We start from the raw sequence: 17312 nt of genomic DNA, 5'->3' as shown, positions 1-17312 counted from the left end.
GGCCGGGAGCATCCCTGCAGCTGGCAGCATCTCCGCGGCCCAGCTGCATCCCCACTACTGGGAACATTCCCTGGGCCTGGAGCATCCCCATGGCTAGGCAGCATCCCCTTGGCTGGGAGCATCCCCTGGGCCGGGAGCATCCCTGCAGCTGGCAGCATCCCCGCAGCCAGGCTGCATCCCCACTACTGGGAGCACCCCCCGGGCCTGGAGCATCCCCGTGGCCAGGAGCATTCCCACAGCCAGGAGCATCCCCTGGGCCAGGAGCATCCCCGTGGCTGGGAGCATCCCCACGGCCAGGAGCATCCCCTGGGCCAGGAGCATCCCCGTGGCTGGGAGCATCCCCACGGCCAGGAGCATCCCCCCAGCCAGGCTGCATCCCCACTGCTGGGAGCACCCCCTGGGCCTGGAGCATCCCTGTGGCCGGGAGCATTCCCACAGCCAAGGACCATCCCCTGGGCCAGGAGCATCCCTGCTGCCAGGCTGCATCCCCACTACTGGAAGCATCCCCTGGGCCGGAAGCATCCCCGCAGCCGAGCTGCATTCCCTGGGCTGGGAGCATCCCCACGGCTGCGCTGCACCCCCATGGCCAGGCCCCAGCCTCTCCGGCAGGCTGCATCCCCTCGGCCAGGAGCATCACCTGGGCTGGGAGCATCCCCTGGGCCGGGAGAATCCCCTTTGGCCGGGAGCATCCCCGTGGCCTGGCTCCAGCCCCTCCGGCAGGCTGCATCCCCTCGGCCGGGCTCCTTCCCTTCCGCTGAGCTCCGTCCCCGTGGCCGAGCTGCCGCCCCTCACCTGCGCTGCCTCCCTTCCGCCGGGCTCCATCCCCGCGGCCGGGCTCCGGCCCCTCGCTGGGGGCAGGCCGGAATCCTCACCCCCGGCTCCCCCGCGGCGGTGGCTCCTTTTAATGCCGGGGAGGTGGGAATGGGGATTTCAGGAGGGTTTCCGAGGCCCGAAGCCCTGCGGCCTGGCAGCGCCCCTCGCTGGGGCCTGCTGCATGCGAATCCCATTTTTTTCCTATATCCATGGAGTTTTATAGGTGGCTAAAACGGGCATAAGTAAAAGCTGCCAAGCACCTGCCCCGGGTGCCGGCCGAGGCGGGATGAAACACCGGTGGCCTYGGAGCAGCTCTGTGGGTATGGGGATGCCGGGTTGCGGGAATCGGGACAGCGCCGGCGGCTGGGCTCCCGCAAACTCCCCTCCGTGGGGCAGGTTCCCGCGCCGCTCCGCTGCCGATGTGGCCCGCGCCGGCGCCTGCAGCCCGTCCCCGGCTTGCAGCGCTGCGAGCGGGGCAGCCGGGCCGCCCGCACCCATCCTGCTCCCGTCGCTGGGGCGGGTGGGAGACGCCGGGAGAGCGGCGCGGGAACGCCCCGGATGGCAGGCGGCACCGCCGGAGCGGGCGCCAGGGCTGCGCGATGACGGCCTTCGAAGCCCCGGGCGACGCGAAGCCGGCGCCGGCGTCCCGCAGGTTTTGCATCCGTGCCGATCGGGAACCGAATGAGGGAGTCCAAATTGCATATTTTTTTTTGGTTAATCCCGACATGCTAAGGCCTGATTTTGCAGGATTCATAGAAGYGCCTCGATTCTTTCCTTTTTTGTGTTTTTTTAAGCCGTTTTAGGGTATAGGCCTGCGTTCCACGTGCTGCCGTTGCGCGGGGAGCTGCTAGCAACTTCCCGTGCCGACGCTCCCCCCTGGAGCAGCTTTCGGGCCGGGAGCAGCAGCAACGGGCCGGCTTTGGCATCCGTCCCCAAAGGAGGCTCTCGGATCTCACGGCGCCTCGGCCCGAGTCCCAGGGCAGCCGAGATCCCGACGGCCACTGCCCTGCAGGATGTCGACGCGGGCGAATCTGCCCTCGGGTCAACCCGTCTCCTAAAGGATGGGAGCAAACCGCCGGGATCCAGCGGCTCTGGCGCGGGGTCCGAGCGCTCCTCCGCACTYCCCGGGCCTGGCGGGGAGCATCCCGGTGACGAAGCCCTTTGGCCTGGCTGCCGGCAGTGCGCGGGATAGCGTCCCGGGAAAATGGTCAGACAGCACGGGAGCATTCAGAACCCAGTTTGGATCCTTTTCCCRCCACCTCCGCGACGGCCGGAGGTGGCGGGGAGGGAAGAAGCACCCGGGTAAAGCGCCGTGTCCATGTCCGGCCTTGCCAGGGCCGTGGCAGAGGGAAGGTTACGGGATGCATTGCACAAACTGCGATTTCCAGTGCRGGGAATCCCAAGTGGGTGGATTCTCTGATGTCTAATATAGTGGCGGAGCGCACCGCTCCTCCTCCCTGCGGCTCCCCCCTATCCGTGATCTTACCCGGCTGAGCAGCTTCCGTGGTTCGTGCCCACGGGCGACGGAGTTCGTAGCCGGACGGCCACCTGCCGGCGCTCAGCGCTTCGCGGGACGGCCGCGGGGCAAAGCCCGGTGACATCCCGGGGAACCAGGCTGTTCCGAGAGGCTGCCGGGAGCCGCTGCGCGTGGCAGCCCCCCCCCTATTCCCGGAGAAGCCCCCGGGGAGCGCTTAGCTGCCGCGGCCCCTCCTGCCGCGGGGAGCCCAGCGGGACCTGGAGTGGGGGGGGGGTGCTTTTTCCAGGGCCGCCGCCGGCGCTTTGCCCTTTCCCGGCGGACGAGCGCGGTCGCCAGGCAGAGCCGAGCCGCGGAGCCGTTTCCAGCGGGGCTGACGTCAATGGGGCTCGGCGGCCTCGCGGGTGCCGGGCGCTCGGCGCGCCTGCCCGCCTGCTCCCCGGGGACGGCGGCGGCAGCGGCGGCGGTGGCAGCGGGCGACTCGTGCCACGGCCCTGTGGTGCCGCCGAACGGGGAGGGAATCCCGGCCGGGGCGCCGGCAGGAGGCTGGGAATCCCCGGCACCGCTCGCCGCCGGGGGTGGAAGGGGCAGCTCCTGCGGGCTGAGCCCCGGCTCGCTCCTCCTATACCATAGATCTATTTTTCTCGATGCATTTTATATATAGCTACCTCCACACGCATATATATATATATATATATATAAAAAATATATATATATATATATACACGTATTTTCCTTCGCTTCTTTTTACCAGGTGCTCGCAAAGCGATAGAGGAAGCGGCACCGCTTTGCTGAGCGGCAGCCGCCGCCGTAAGCCAAAAATCCCCCAGGTCCCGTGCTGTGACCTCCCCTCCCGCGGCGTCCCCCCCCTCCCTTTGCATCTYGGCCCCCCGGCCCGTGCATCCCCCCCCGCTTCACCAGCGCTTCCGTAGCAGGAGCAAGCAATATCGCCGCTCTTTAATAGATGGGTAAACTGAGGCACGGGGCTCGTGCCGCAGCCCCGGAGAGAGCTGCTAACGGGTTTGTCCTCCTCCGTGCTTTTGCCCGGGCCGGAGCCCCCCGTATTCCCGGGGGCAGCGAGCGGCACTGGTGCAACCGCGGGGCTTAGCAGAGCCGCTCTGCAAACCGCTCTCCGGGAACCGGTGCCAGCGGCAGGTGGAGCCGCCTGGGCACTAATTCAGCTTCCACCCGGCTGCGCCAGGAATTTACCTATAAATAAGCAGGAGCGAAAGTACTTGGGAGCCTGGGCTGGGGGGTGGGGGAGGAAGGGGCTCAGCTGGGAGCTGCGAGGGGCTCCCGGGACCGACCGGCCCCTTCCCAGGCAGCAGGGTTGGCAGGGTGCCTACGTGCATGTGCAACCCCCAAGTTTCCCAACGCTATCCCTGGAAAAATAGCCAAAAACTGGATTACCCAGCTCGGCCCCRGGAAGAGCTCGCGTCCTCCAACGTGAGAGATTTGGGCCTCTCCGCTCGCAGCGACACGTGGGGCTTTTGCAGCGGTGGCTCCCTGCCCCTACACGAGTGGGGAAACTGAGGCACGGGAGAGGTGCCCGGCCCCAGGCAGCGCTGGGATGCGACGCGGGATCCGGCCCTGGGTGTTTCGGGAGCCAGCGCGGCCGCGAGCAGCGCTCGGCCCTGCCTCGTTAGCCGCGTGGGGCCTGGGGGCTCGTTTGCACCGGCTCACCGCCTGGGGATTGGGGGGGGGGTTGCGGAGGGAGCCCCCCCCGGCTGGGCAGAGCCCCCGGAGCCAGCGGCTCCTCGGCCACGGCTGCCTCCGCTCGTGGGTGCTTTTCGGTTGCCGACCTTGCAAAAAAAAAAATGCTCCCGGTGCATCTGCTTGGGGCTCTTCGGCTGTGCTGATCCCGAAACCTTCGGATGATCTGCATTAGGAGAGTGGTTTCCTTTTTTTAAAAAAAAAAAACCAAACTTGGCCGCTCCAGTTTTCAGGAGTTTTGTATTGCTGGGTGGGGAAGGGTGGAGGACTCGGGTGCCGGACGTCACGGCGGCACCCGCTGCCGGCACCCTCCGCTCCCCGCGCCGAAGAAATCCCCTGCTTGGAGGTCGAGGCGCGTAGGAGCGGCCCAAAGCCCCCCCGGCCACCGGCGCTGGGGGATGCTGAGCGTGCGCGTCGCTTGACGCCACGGTGCTGGGCACCCCGGGGCTCGTGCTGCCGTGCACCCGGTGCGTTCACCAACGTGGGCGCCAGGCGGGACCCAGCGCCGCCGGCGYGGTTTCTCGCCCCGTGCCGGGTGCTGAGCCGCTCTGCCCCGGGCACGGGGCTCCCTCTATTTCGGGCTGCCGCGTGTTTTGCTCCGGGCTCATCTATTTTTGGGGGTTGCGGTGCTGGGTGGTGGCACAGCACCATCTAGTGCTAGCGGCGGCGGGGAATTACCCGGGTGGGAAGCGAGCGCTGGAAATGCGGAATGTGGTGTGGAAATGCGGCCGGGCGCTGGGCACCGCTTTCGTTTGGGCTCCGGCGGGCGCTTCGTCCTCCGCGCGGGGCTGAGCTCGCGTGGGCCAGCGGCAGCCCCTGGGAAGGGATCCGCATCCCGCTGCTCCCCGCCGGGATGCTCACTTCCCAGTGGGAGAGAACAAGGAGAGAATGTCCCGTTCCCAGCCTCGGACCCGCGCGATGCCRCCGCTTCTCCGGATGCGGGATGCTCAGGCTAGTGGGGGTCTCCGTGCCCCAATCTTGGGTATATCCAAGGGGAGACCATGCCCTGGGCCCTGGGAAGTGCTGGGGGGGGAGAAAAGTGGGAGAGAAGCGTGGGTTATCCCTCTGGCTCCTCTCTTCCGTGACCGGTGGGGTGGTCCAGCCCCTGGGTGAGAACCATGGAGCCTGAAGCATGCGGCACTGGAGATGAAGGCAGCTGGGAAAAAGAGGGAGCATCCAGGGATGGGGGGAACAACAGCTCCAGAAACCTGCTCACATGCCAAAGGGGTCCCACTTTCCCACGGGAGTCAGGTGCATCCCTCCCTTAGGGCACATCGGGGTTACGGCCGGCTCCGCACCCTGAGAGCGGAGACCGTGTCCCCCGGTGCTGGGAATTCCTATGGGACCAGGGAGGAGGCATCGAGCCCTGGGTGCTGCCGTCGTCCTCACGCCCGGCGGAGCAAAGCCACCACGCTGGCGCCGGGCAGGAGGCGCCGCTGAACGGCGGGGCAGGCGCTCGCGGTCCTCGCCCTCGCGGGGGACGGGTGCCGGCGGCTCCCATGGGTGCTCTCGCCCTCTCTTGCAGAGCAAGCTGGTCAAGTACTTCAGCCGGCAGCTCTCGTGCAAGAGGAAGGTGGCGTTGCAGGAGCGCAACGCCAAGCTCGAGGGCTTCCCCCAGCTCCTGCACTGGTTCCGCATCGTCGACGTCCGCAAGGAGGTGATGGAGGTGAGGTGGCCCCTCGCCCGGAGCCRCGGCGGGAGCCTGGAACGGGGCCCCGGATTGCTTTGCTGCATGGGAAGATGCCGCGAGTCCGTGACGGGAGGCACGGGAATGTCCCRGCACGGGACGTGGCTGCTGGAGGGGGCTCGGCGGTGCCGACCCCCGGAGCGGGGAGGGTCCCRGTGTCCGTGCCGCAGCAGTTCCCGGCATCCCTGTGTAGCAGCCGGGGCTCGAGGTCCCCTGTAGCCTGTACGAACCCACCGGTGCCCATTTGCACCCGGGGCAATGGGAAGGCTTTCACGGCGCTCCCGGATGCGTGTGTTGAGCTGCGCTGCAGACGTGCCCGAGACCATGGAAAACCCGAGGCAAAGCTGAGATTGGAGCTGTGCAGAGGCTCGTTTCACGTGCCGGGGGACGGAGGTGGGAAACGAGGGCTTGGGTCAGGTGTGATGCAGAGGAGGGTGGCGCGAAGGAGCGTTTTCTTGCGTCCGCGTGCCCCAAGATGCTGACCTGCAGGCAGATGCTCCATGATGGTTTTTTTTTTTGGGGGGGGGGAATCTTTATTTTCCTCTCCTCCGTTCTCACTCCTCTCCTATTGCTCTCCCTTAGGAAATCGCCCCGGGGCAGCTGAGCCTGGAGGAGCTGCTTGAAATGACCGACGACCAGGTCTGCGCCACCGTGGAGAAGTTCGGGGCCAACAGCGAGGAGTGCGCCCGGCTCAACGCCTCCCTCTCCTGCCTCCGCAGCGTCCACAAGTCAGGTGAGGCCGCGCCGGAGGGTGCCGGCGCCCCAGGCTCGCGGGAACCGCGTGGAGCCGGCAGCTCCTTCCCGTTGCAGTGGGCAACCCGGGGCTGTTTTTTTTTTTCTGGATGATTTTGGGCCGCTTTCCTAAGGAAATGGAGTTTATGCAACCGTGCTGCCTGGCTAACGGCTTTCGCCTTGACCGGTTTTGGTCTAAATTACTGACTTTGGCCAATAGCTCTAGGTCTTGGGAGAAGGGAAAAGCCAGATTTGTTCCCCAGCCATGGGGAGAAGCTGCAGCGGGAGCTTGGCTGTATTGCTCCGTGCCCAGGTACAAATAACAGCCCTGAGAAAGGCAGTTTTTGGAGGCACCCTGGCACGGGGCTGCGCTTGCCAATGCCGGAGGTCCCTGCCGATCTGGAGGGAAAAATATCCCATGCCGCTTGGGGGAAAAGCGTGTTTTTCCCGAGGAACCTGCAGAGCGTCGCTCTGGCATAGGCGGAGTAACACACCGCTGCCCTTGGGGCTCTCCGGGAAGCTCAAGGCGCTCYGGGCGGCAAGCCGGCCGCCGCTCGCTTCTCCAGGCAGCGGTGAGTTTGTGAGGCCTCTGCGCGGAGGTCGGCCCTTCGGCTTCGCGCCGCGACCATCCCGCGCGTTAGCGGGGCGCCTCGTTCGGGCCGAGCCTTTTTCCGCCGCCGGCCCCACTCGTGTGCTCGGCCCCGTTTCCAATATTGCGACACGAGCAGCGCGGCCGATGGAGATGCTCGTCCCGGGGTCGGGGACGTACGTGGGCAACTGCAAAAATAAAAAGCCCCCGAAGCAGAGGAAAACGAGCGTCGGGGCTCGTGCAAAAATCCTCTTGGTCCTTCTCCCTCCCGCTGGTGGGAAAAGCGGGCGGAGGAGGGAGCGCGGCTCGGCCGGCGGCACCCGGGCGGTGGCAGCAGAGCTCTGTGCTGCGGCGGCTCCGAGCGGTGGAAAAGCAGCAGCGAGGATTCGCCTCGGCTCCTGCCTGAGGATGGAGGAAGCAGCGGGAAAAGCTTCGGGACCGGCCCCAGGCTGGAATAGAARCCTGAGGGATAGACGTGGCCGAGCTATGCTGGCGGCTGGGAGCCGAGCGGCATCTCCGGACAGCGGCAGAGGATCCCCGTGGCCGAAGCCGCCGGAGGAGGGAGGTCGGGCATCAGCCGTTCTCCTTCCTTGGCCGGCGCAGAGGGGGGGAAAGGCTGAGCCCCGGCTTGACCTTTGCTGCAGCGCGCTGAGCTCCCTCAATCCGGCTCCTGCCCTCCTTCCCTTTGGCATTTTCACTAATGCTCGCCGATATTTGCAGAAGCGCTCCCCTCGGAGCCCCTCGCCGCCGGCTCCTTGTTTAAATACCTCTGACTTTTAGAGCCTGTTGCAAACAAATGCTGCTTTGCTGCCAGTGCCGGCCTGGGCATCCCGCCTCCTGCCCGCTCCGCTTGCTCCCGGCCCGGGCATCCCGCCTCCTGCCCGCTCCGCTTGCTCCCGGCCTGGCCATCCCGCCTCCTGCCCGCTCCTCTTGCTCCCGGCCTGGCCATCCCGCCTCCTGCCCGCTCTGCTTGCTCCCGGCCCGGGCATCCCGCCTCCTGCCCGTTCCGCTTGCTCCCGGCCTGGCCATCCTGCCTCCTGCCCGCTCCGCTTGCTCCTGGCTACCCGTCGTGCAAAGGGTCAAGGGAATGCCGGCATTTTGGCGGGAGCCGTGCTTCGGAAAACGCGCAGGAGCATTTGATGCGGTGGCAATGCTAAAATATCTCCCGCTCCCCTTGATTGGTGACAAGGCAGGTGACGGGGCTCGGTGGCCCGGCGGGTCCCCGCGGGCAGGCGTGCGCTCCGATCTGGGTGGCGGGCGCATCCGTCTCTCCCATCGCTCCGTTTAGCTCCGTCTGTCGCCGCGCCGCTCCCTCGGGAGCCGCCGATCGCTACGGAGAGACGCGGCAGGGCCTTGTCCGCGCACGTACAGCGCCGTGCGCCCGCTTGAATCCGGGCAGCCGGGGGCTTCGGGAGGTGGGACGAGGACGGGGGAGCCCTCGTGCGATGCGGGAGCCCCCAGGCCACCGTCGGGATGTGTCCACGGGGTGACAGGGTAGGACGCAGCAGAAGAGCATTTGGTACTCGGGGTGGCTTCACCTGGGACACCGCTACTTCTTTTTTAAGGTGCCCATTTCCCAAAATTACTTAGAAGATGGGTTGCCTTCATCTTTTACCACGTGGCGTGGTCAGGCTTTGGACCCGGGTAGCTAGCGGGAACCAGAGCTCAGTTAGGTCTTTTCCAGGAGTTGAGTTTATCCTCTTGCTTCCGAAAGGTCCCAGGAAATTCTTCAGCGTGTGCCAATGCCTTTCCCAGGCTGTTCCCATGACAAAATCTGTCTTGCTGCTCTTTTAACTTGTTCTTGGTGTTGGCCCTGGCACCGGGTGCTTCCTGGGGAAGCCGCTGGAAAGGGAATGGGCTGGGTGATGGACACCAACCTTAAACTGTGCATAACCTGGGGACAGGTCACTGTCTTTGGAGTCTTAAAACAAGCGGGCTGATTGCCACCATCTCTCACCTTGATAACACCGGCTGTGCCGACCTGTGGCGTGGAGCCCCCTTCGGCCGTCACCCTCTTCTGTGCTGGTCCCGGTGGCTTCAGGGCCTCTTCAGCGCTGGAGAAGACATCCCGTGGTGGGACTTCTTGGCACGTGCGGGAAGCATGGTCCTCTAGTCGCCGTGGCTTTTCCCACCACCTTCTTTCCAGAGCCAGGTCTTGCCTTCCCTCGTGGCAGGTATTAGGCAGCAAAAGGTGCAGCGGGTTTGCTCCAAGGAGGTATCCCTCCCGGAGAGAAATTCCGATGTGCCGCAGGGCAGTAGATATGGTATCGCATGTGGCTTTTTTGTGTTTTTGTGGTGTTTTTTTTTTAAACAGAGCTACTCCTAGTCTTGAAATACCGTTAATGAGCAAGTTGCTGCCTCTTTAAAACACCGTGCAATTTATTCGCGAGGGCAATGGTGGTCGATTTTCTAGAAGCCAAGATTAGTATTAATAAAGCCGAAATGAGGTACAGTATTAACCTTTTCCATCAATCTCTATTTATTGAGTCATTAATTAGAGGCATCCAATTTCCCAGGCCAATTCTCTGTGGGAATGGGGGCTGGAGGAGGAGGAGAGAGGGGGAAAGCAGGTCGCTGGGTGTGTTTTTTTAATATATATATATATATATATATATATATATTTTTTTTTGCTGAAAATACAATGAATTTTACCAGAACGGGGTGTGATTTGGGGGAACGGGGCCGGCATTGCAGCATGACGGGTGTCGGAGCCGCCGAAATGGCGAGAGGCCGTTGGCGGGAGCACGTTGCACCTCGCGGTTTGCCCGTCCCTGCTCCCAAAGCAGCAAAACTCGGGGTGCTGATGCCTTTTCCCCCCCCCCCCCTTTAAAAATAGTGGCTTATCCTAGCCCGGCAGAGGAAGGGAGATGCAGGCTAAGTCCTTGAGGTCTAATACCCGCGAGACAGCAGAAGCTGGTCTTACCCTGGAAAGCTCCCAAACCCAAAGCGCGTTACTTGATCGAATGCAGCTCAAACCCTATATTAAAACCCCGCTTTATTCCGTTAACGAGTCGGTATTGGGTTTTCCTCCCCGGCAGCTGTGAAACCTTATACYTGGAGGCAGTATTTTATTAGCAGCCAAGGCATCGCTTTTGAGCTCCAAACAGGTTTAATTTAATATTAAGTAAGAGCCGCGGAGTGCCACTGTGGATTGAGGAGTCGGTGGCGTGTGACTAGCGAGTTACGCACGGAGGTTATTAACTGTCCGAGGGGGAAAAAATGATCCGTCGCTGCATATTTATGAGCGTCTCCCGGCCTCCGGAGGGCTGCGGGTGGGTGCCGGGGTCGGGCAGGGCGAGAGGAGGCTGCGCAGGGGGTGCGGGACCGTGCCGGTTCCCGCGCCGGTTCCTGCGCCGGTTCCCGCGCTGCCGGTTTCCCTGCCGAAACCCCTAGCTAGCAGGAATGCTGCGACTTCGAGGGGGATTTAAAAAAAAATGCAAGCCAGAATGGGGGGAAAAAAGGGCAGATGTTAAAAATAAAGCAATGAACAGAGCACCCTGCTCGGGACCAGGCTTGAAGGCTGCTTCTTGGGCTCCGTCTTTGCAGGCTCCAGCTCCAGAGGGGCCTCGCTGCCCCTTTTGGGCAAAAAAAACGCGTCCAAAGGGGCAGCGCATTTTTGGCGGAGTCGCGTCCGAGATGATCACAGTGGAGGCTGCTGTTTGCAAACCCACCGGGTCTTGCCGTGGGTGGGATGTGATCCCCCCCCCAGCCGGGCACGGCATCTCCTTGCCGAGGAGATACCTCCTATCTGAGCGCTGCTCATGCCGGGGTAACCAAACCCCAAGCTTTTCCAGCAACTTTAAAACAGCTACCGCTTAATTTTTGACCCCCCCCCCCCGCCATCATTCCTTGCAGTCGGGTGTTTTCTCTCCGTTTTTTCTCGCCTTTAGCCCTCTCCCTCCCTAGAAGGGCTTCGAGGTTTTATTAATGATGAGCCCTTAAAGGAGACCCCGGAAGGGCCGGAGGGGGACGTTAGGCCAGAAGATGCCACAGGACGCGATAAGTGTGCCCAGGCCTGGTTGCGTTCATCCATCTCAGCCTTCTCCCGCGGTGACGAGCCGCTCCGCTTAATCGGAGCAGGGGGAGGTTTGCATGGACGCGGGCGAGGGCCCTTTGGAAGGGGAGGGAAGCAGCTTTGCTCGCGGCGCGTTGCCGTCTCTCCGCGTCCCTTCATCTGAAACGCAAAAGCTTCGTCCTCAAGGTGGGCATCCCTCCGGCCGCTCCGCCGCGGTCGTTTTGCCGTTTGGTTTAATGGAGTGCTTCCTAAGAGCTCCTTCTCTAATTAAGCCCTCGGGGTGGATGGAGCTCTGCATGTCCCGGAGCCGCTCGGCGAGCCGGGACTTTGGAAAAAGGGGGAGCGTGCAGGAGATGGGGCAAACGGGAGCCTGCTCTTGTCTTTCCCCACTTTCTCGGATGAAAATCGCCTCCGTTAGAGCAGCAGGAATGATCAAGGGAGCCCACTGAGGAAACCAGCTCCGAAAGCATTAGCTGAAATTAGGGCTCGGGGATTATTGTTATTTTTTTTGCTTGCAAAAAGTGCGTTTAAGCGTGTCTCACAGAGGGCCCGCTACCTGYGGCGTGCGCGTGTGGATAAGCGACGGGGTTGAAAATACGCTTCCCGAGCTCCTCCGCGGTATTTTTAGCCCTGACGCACCTGCCACCCGACTAACGGGGTTATTTTTGCTCGCGRCTGCATCAGCCGCGTTACGACGCAGGCAACCCTCCAAATAACTAGCAGCCCGACGCGTGCCGGAAAGGAGAGGGGGCACCGCGGCAGCCGCCGGCTCCCCCAACCGGGAACGATTCCCGCTGGCGGGAAGGAGCAGCCGGCGGGGGAGCTCTGGGCCGCTGCAGCGCCGAGGCCGGCGCGCAGCATCCGGGCAGTTTTAAGTTATGTAAATCTATGCGCGCGGGCCAGCCAATGGGGGGGTGCGGATTTGCATACCGTGCATGCTGATTTGTGCAAATCCCTGGGCGCGCATGGGTTAACGATGGGAGGGGGTGACAGCCTGCAGGAGGATTTATTTATTTGGCGGCGTTGCAGGATGCCCGGACACGGCCACGGCGCTCCGTGAGCCCTTTTCCCGTCTCTTTTGCAAAGAGATGATTGTTATTTTTTGAAGTCAAATTAGACAGAAATCTATTTTTCTATAGCATTTTTGATCCAAGCTGCTCCAGCTCCCTTACTTGCACCGTTCTTCCCTAAAATATTGCCCTGCTTGGCTCATCGCTCGTCCTAGCAGCTGTAGGAGCCACCGAAAAAGCTCCTCGCACCCGTCGGCAGAAAGCGGAGGCCGCGGGCGCTTGCGGCCCCCCCTCTGCTGCTCCCGTCGAGCTCCCCGAAGTCCCGCGTTCGCCCCCCGGCCAGCGCGGCTTTCCCAGGGCTGCCTCCCTCTTTGCTAGGACTCTATTTCCTTCTGCTTTTGGAGGCCAATTCAAGAAACTCCTCTCCCCCTTTTCCCCCAGAGCTTTTCCAGTCGAATCTGGAACCTCTCCTTTCAAAAACCGCCTTTATACATCATTTTTTTCCTCTCGAGAGTTTGAAGTAAAACGTTTCCCTTGAGAAGGGTGAATAGATAGCAGGACAGGCAATTAATAATCAAGCGGGGCTGGGGGGAAGGAGTCTCTTTAAAATAAAGAGATTACATTTTTATGCAGGCTTTATTAGAGGAGGCGATCAAAAGAAGTAGGTGATGAGATCTCGAGTCCCGTCCATCATTTTGGCGCTCTGAAGTCAGCGCAGGCGGGTCTTTACTCATCTCCACGCCGGTGGGGACTGATAATTAAAGTGTGACTCCTCTCGTCCTTGTTTTTTTCCCTTTTCTGCAACCTGCAGAAGGAGGGAAGGGTGAGACTGGGGCAGGTGGCTGGAGGTGATGGGTCTCACCTGGGTGGTTGGGTCAGAGGTGCTAGGTCTCAGCCGGGCAGTTGGGTGCTTGCCTGTTGGAGGCAATAGGTCTCACCTGGGGGGTTGGGATGGAGGTGGCAGGTCTCACGTGGGTAGTGGGGTGATGGCCTGTCAGAGGTGACAGGTCTCACCTGGGTGGTTGGATTAGAGGCGATGGGTCTCACCTGGGTGATTGGGTCAGAGGTGCTAGGTCTCAGCTGGGCAGTTGGGTGCTTGCCCATTGGAGGCAATAGGTCTCACCTGGGTGGTTGGGTGCTGGCCTGTTGGAGGTGGCAGGTCTCGTGTAGGTGGTTGGGTTGGAGGTGGCAGGTCTCACCTGGGTGGTTGGGTGATAGGTCTGTCAGAGGTGATAGGTCTCACCTGGGTGGTTGGGTGATAGGTCTGTCAGAGGTGATAGGTCTGTCAGAGGTGATAGGTCTGTCAGAGGTGGTAGGTCTCACCTGGGTGGTTGGGTTGGAGGCGATGGGTCTCACCTGGGTGGTTGGAGTGACACCCCCCCCACACACACACACCCTGTGCCTGCAGACATGCAGAGCCTTCAGAGGCTGAAAGGGTCCTGAGCTGTTGTGTGGTGCTGGTTGCAGCCTGGCCGGGCTGGTGTGCCTGCTGGACACCTCCTGCCTGGAGCCCTGTCTTTGGCTCGGCTTGGTGCCGGGGCGAGAGCAGAGTGGTCCCGGCCRGGGCCTCCGCGGCGCCGGTGCATTTGCAGCACCGAGGGGTGCCGCGGCGGGCAGGGTCTCGCGCCTCGCTGCATGGCCGTGTCCGTGTGTCTCGTTGCAGGAGGCAGCCTCTCCAAGCAGGACTGGACCATCCAGTGGCCGACGCCGGAGACGGGGAAGGAGAACAACCCCGTGTGCCAGCCCGAGCCCGTGCCGTGGCTCAGGACGCACCTCGTGCCGAGCCCCAAGGTGCCGGCCAAGTGCGTGCAGCACTACTGCCACGCAGGCTCAGCCCACGGCCCCATCTACACCCACGTGGACCGGCTCACCGTGGAGGGCCACCCGGGGCTCTGCCCGCCGGTGGAGTCCGGCCACCGCTCCCTGCCGCCGTCCCCGCGCCAGCGGCACGCCCTTCACACGCCGCCGCGGACGCCCAACATCGTCACCACCATGACGCCGCCGGGCACGCCGCCGGTGAGGCGGCGCAACAAGCTGAAGCCGCCGGGGACGCCGCCCCCGGCCTCTCGCAAGCTCATCCACCTCCTGCCCGGCTTCACGGCGCTGCACCGCAGCAAGTCGCACGAGTTCCAGCTGGGCCACCGCGTGGACGAGGCGCACACCCCCAAGTAAGTTGGGCGCCTCCAGCGGGGCAGGGCGAGCCGCTCGGCGCTGAACGCCGGCGTGGGGTGGGAGATGCTTTGCCAAAGTGCCTTGGCTCCTAAAACAGTGAGGTTGCAGGGACTGAATCCTAGGTTGCTCCTCATGCGACCCCGTTGCCCTCTCCTTGCCTTGGTTTCCCCAGGTGACACCAGCTCCTCGCAGGCTTGCGGGAGCATGGAGGTCCCCAGGCAGAGGATGTCCAGAAGGTCCCTTTGGAGTACTTTGGGCTTGCTGCACGTCTTCCAGCCCCTTTGCAGCCTGAATGATGTGCAACGTGTCAGTAGTCTGGTTTAAATGCCCCCCAAAAGGCAGGTCTGAGGTTCAAGCTAGAAGGGCTCCGTGAAGAGCGGGGACGGTGCAGGCGTGCATCGGCTGTGCAGGGAGCTGCGTTTGCACTCGAGCTCCCTCTTTGGGAGCAGGGTACAGTGCCCGGTGCTGAGCCTGGAGGGGCTCCACATCCCTGTGCGGGACTGGAGGCTGCGGAGTTGGTCGTTGGCCAGAGCGAGCCTGGGATCGTAGCTCTGCAAACCCCCGTGTCCCACAAGGTCTCGCTGGTGGCATCCGGGGTGCTGAAACACTGGGGGTGGCTCGTTTTGCGACTGCAGCGAGGGGACGATGGTGCCTGGCCCTGCCTTAAGGGCCAGGTGTTGGCGTGAGCGTGCGCGAGCAAAAGATGGGAAGGGTCATCTTTCAGCCGAAACGCGAGCCCCGGATGTTTTACGTGACCCTTCCTAAAGCCCTCCGCAAGCAGCGCTTCCTTCCCTGATGCTACTTGCAGAGGCTCTTTGGCCTCCTTCCCTGCTAACTTCTGATGCTGGAAATGCTTCAGACGCGGTGAGCAATTAAACCCCAGCAGTAATTGGTGCCAGGTGCTGCACAAGAGCCCACGCAGCCCCGGACGCCTGGGCCCGCAGGGGCCCCGTCGGCTAGGCCATCCTGCATGAGGGTGGCCGAATGCAGCAGCGGGCTCGGGAGGGTGCTGCGTGCAGCGGCGCCCTTGGGAGAGGACGGCYGGCTCTGCGGCTCCCGCGCCGGCAGAGGCTGCTGCTGCGCAGCGAGAGGCTGCCGCTCGCCGCGGCTCAGCCCGGCCGGAGCGCAGGAAGGGTTAAACCAGCCCTGCTGCCGGCCGGGCCCAGGCGTCCTGCCGGCATGGCCCGCAGCAGCCGCGGTGGCAAGAGCCCGGCTGCGTGCCGGCTCCCGGCGCGGGCTCTGCCCCATCGCTATCCCCATCGCCGCAGCTCCCTCTGCATCGCCATCCCTCCGTGCCCAGCATCCAAAGCCCCCAGCCGCGCGGGATCCCTCCTTGCCGTTTCTTTGCTTTGCAGGCCGCAAGCCTGGGAATGGCGCTGCTGCCTGCCGGCTCCGTGTTTGCTCTTGCTCCGGCGCAGGCAGATTAGAGGGAGTCGGAGGCGACAGGTTTATTTTGCGTCTGCAGCGGTGCCGCCTCGACGCGGTGTCATTTGTTTCACCTCTGCGGTCGCTCACTGCGGCCCCGGCCGTCGCAGCAGTCGGGCGGCAGCAGTTAGGGCAAGAAAACGTGGGTAACCATCTTCCTCCCCTAGATGGGAGAATGATGGATTTCTGCCTGTAAGAGCTTTTAACTTTGGGGAACAGTTTGATTCCAACTTGGCTATGCCTCTGGTGTAAGATGCTCCTTCCCCCTTCATATTTAGGCACCTGAAGTCGTATTTGTGTTGGTTTGTCCCCAGTAAGCATCATCGTGTTTTCAGGAGCGAAGCTTTAGCGTGTGTTCTGCAGTGGTTTTGTTCAGATTTCAGCATCTGATCCAAGGTCTGTTCCTAGATGACGTCGCCCGTCAGGATATTATACATAACCAACGGCAAATGCTGGGAGCAAGGTGGCCTGTATCCACCCAGCTGCTGCCTTTGGTTGCCCCAGGTTTGTTGATTCCCCAGCCCCGTCGTCCTCCCGCCCTCCAGGTCAGACTGACACAAGGCTGGAGTGAGGCCTGAGCTTGTGTCTGGATCGTTCTCCAAAAAACCCTTCAGTCCCTGATTCCCAGCTGTCCTGGGCTGGGCCTTGAGAGCCGGATGGTGGAGCAGGGTGGCTTGACTTTTTTTGCACAAGCCAAGAGAAAGGAGCAGGCAAAGAGTACGTTTTGCACCTTGTGAATCATCCCTGAAATCATAACTGGCTTTTCCAGCAAGTTCATCATGAACTCRGTTTCACGGACACGTCGGGAGGCCAGGACGGCACCTTCCTCCATCCACCTTTCCCTTTTTTGTCCTAGCTGCAGAAAGGCCTCGGCGCATTTGCCTCGCCACTCCGGTCTCCGCTTCCTGTTGGTACTGTGCCACCTTGGATCATGCAACTTTAATTTACAATTAGCGTGCCACCAGCCTGCTTCGGCAGTCGCTGGCTCGAGGCAAATCCCCGCAGCCCGGGGAGTTTATTAAACAAAATTAATAGAGGAAAGAGACAACAAATATTAATAGCGCTCTGTTGCGCTAGTGTCCTACTGGGGGTTTATGGCATCGATGCAGAGAGATGGGGGCTCGGAAGGACCCGGGCTCCCCAAAGCTGCTCAGAGAAGTGTGGAGGTTAATTTACTCTAATGGTGCTTAATGATTTTCAGGAGGCAACCACTAAATCCTGCCTTCTAATCCCATTAGTGTTTCAGGGTAGTAATTAGTGCATTAAAGAGGCAGCTTTTTTCTTCTCTCTCTTTTCCCCCCTCTCTGCTCTCGAGCAGCGGCGTGCCGCAGGCGTAGTGGTGGATTCGGTGGCTAGCGCTTTGCCTGGATTCAGAGAAAATGTGGCTTCTAAATTCGTTGTAGCCCAGCTCCTGTTACTCTAAGCATAGCACATCCCGTGGCTGTGTCCACCTTAGTAAAACTTCTGGAGTAAAGTCTTTCTTAAGAGTAAAGTCTTTCTTAAGAGTAGTCTTACTGAGATTGCCAGGGCAATGTAGTGAATGCGGGGCCGTTCTACTCTCCAGTCAGGCTGCTGTGTCAGCTAATCCTTATTTTCTGGTGGTGTCCATGTAATGCACATGTAATCTAGGTTTTCGTTTTAATTTCATCACCTCTGCGGTGTCTGATTTCTGTGCTGCACTC

The 17312-nt window shown here is 62.0% G+C and overlaps 1 protein-coding gene across 1 annotated transcript in view; it reads left to right on the top strand.

The window, feature by feature from the left end:
- Nucleotides 1-3637: 3637 nt before the first annotated feature.
- Nucleotides 3638-17312, top strand: part of KSR2 (kinase suppressor of ras 2) — a 78856-nt gene continuing 65181 nt past the window's right edge. Inside the window, exons 1-4 of the mRNA XM_026088357.1 lie at nucleotides 3638-3733; nucleotides 5526-5666; nucleotides 6270-6420; nucleotides 13697-14201. Coding sequence (XP_025944142.1) covers nucleotides 3638-3733; nucleotides 5526-5666; nucleotides 6270-6420; nucleotides 13697-14201 — 893 coding nt within the window. The remainder of the gene's footprint in view (nucleotides 3734-5525; nucleotides 5667-6269; nucleotides 6421-13696; nucleotides 14202-17312) is intronic.

This window comes from Apteryx rowi, unplaced genomic scaffold (assembly GCF_003343035.1).
Source record: "Apteryx rowi isolate R43461 unplaced genomic scaffold, aptRow1 scaffold_768, whole genome shotgun sequence".
NCBI classification, from domain to species: Eukaryota; Metazoa; Chordata; class Aves; order Apterygiformes; family Apterygidae; genus Apteryx; species Apteryx rowi.
Note: the sequence above shows the minus strand (reverse complement) of the source record. Positions and strands in the feature narration are given on the sequence as shown.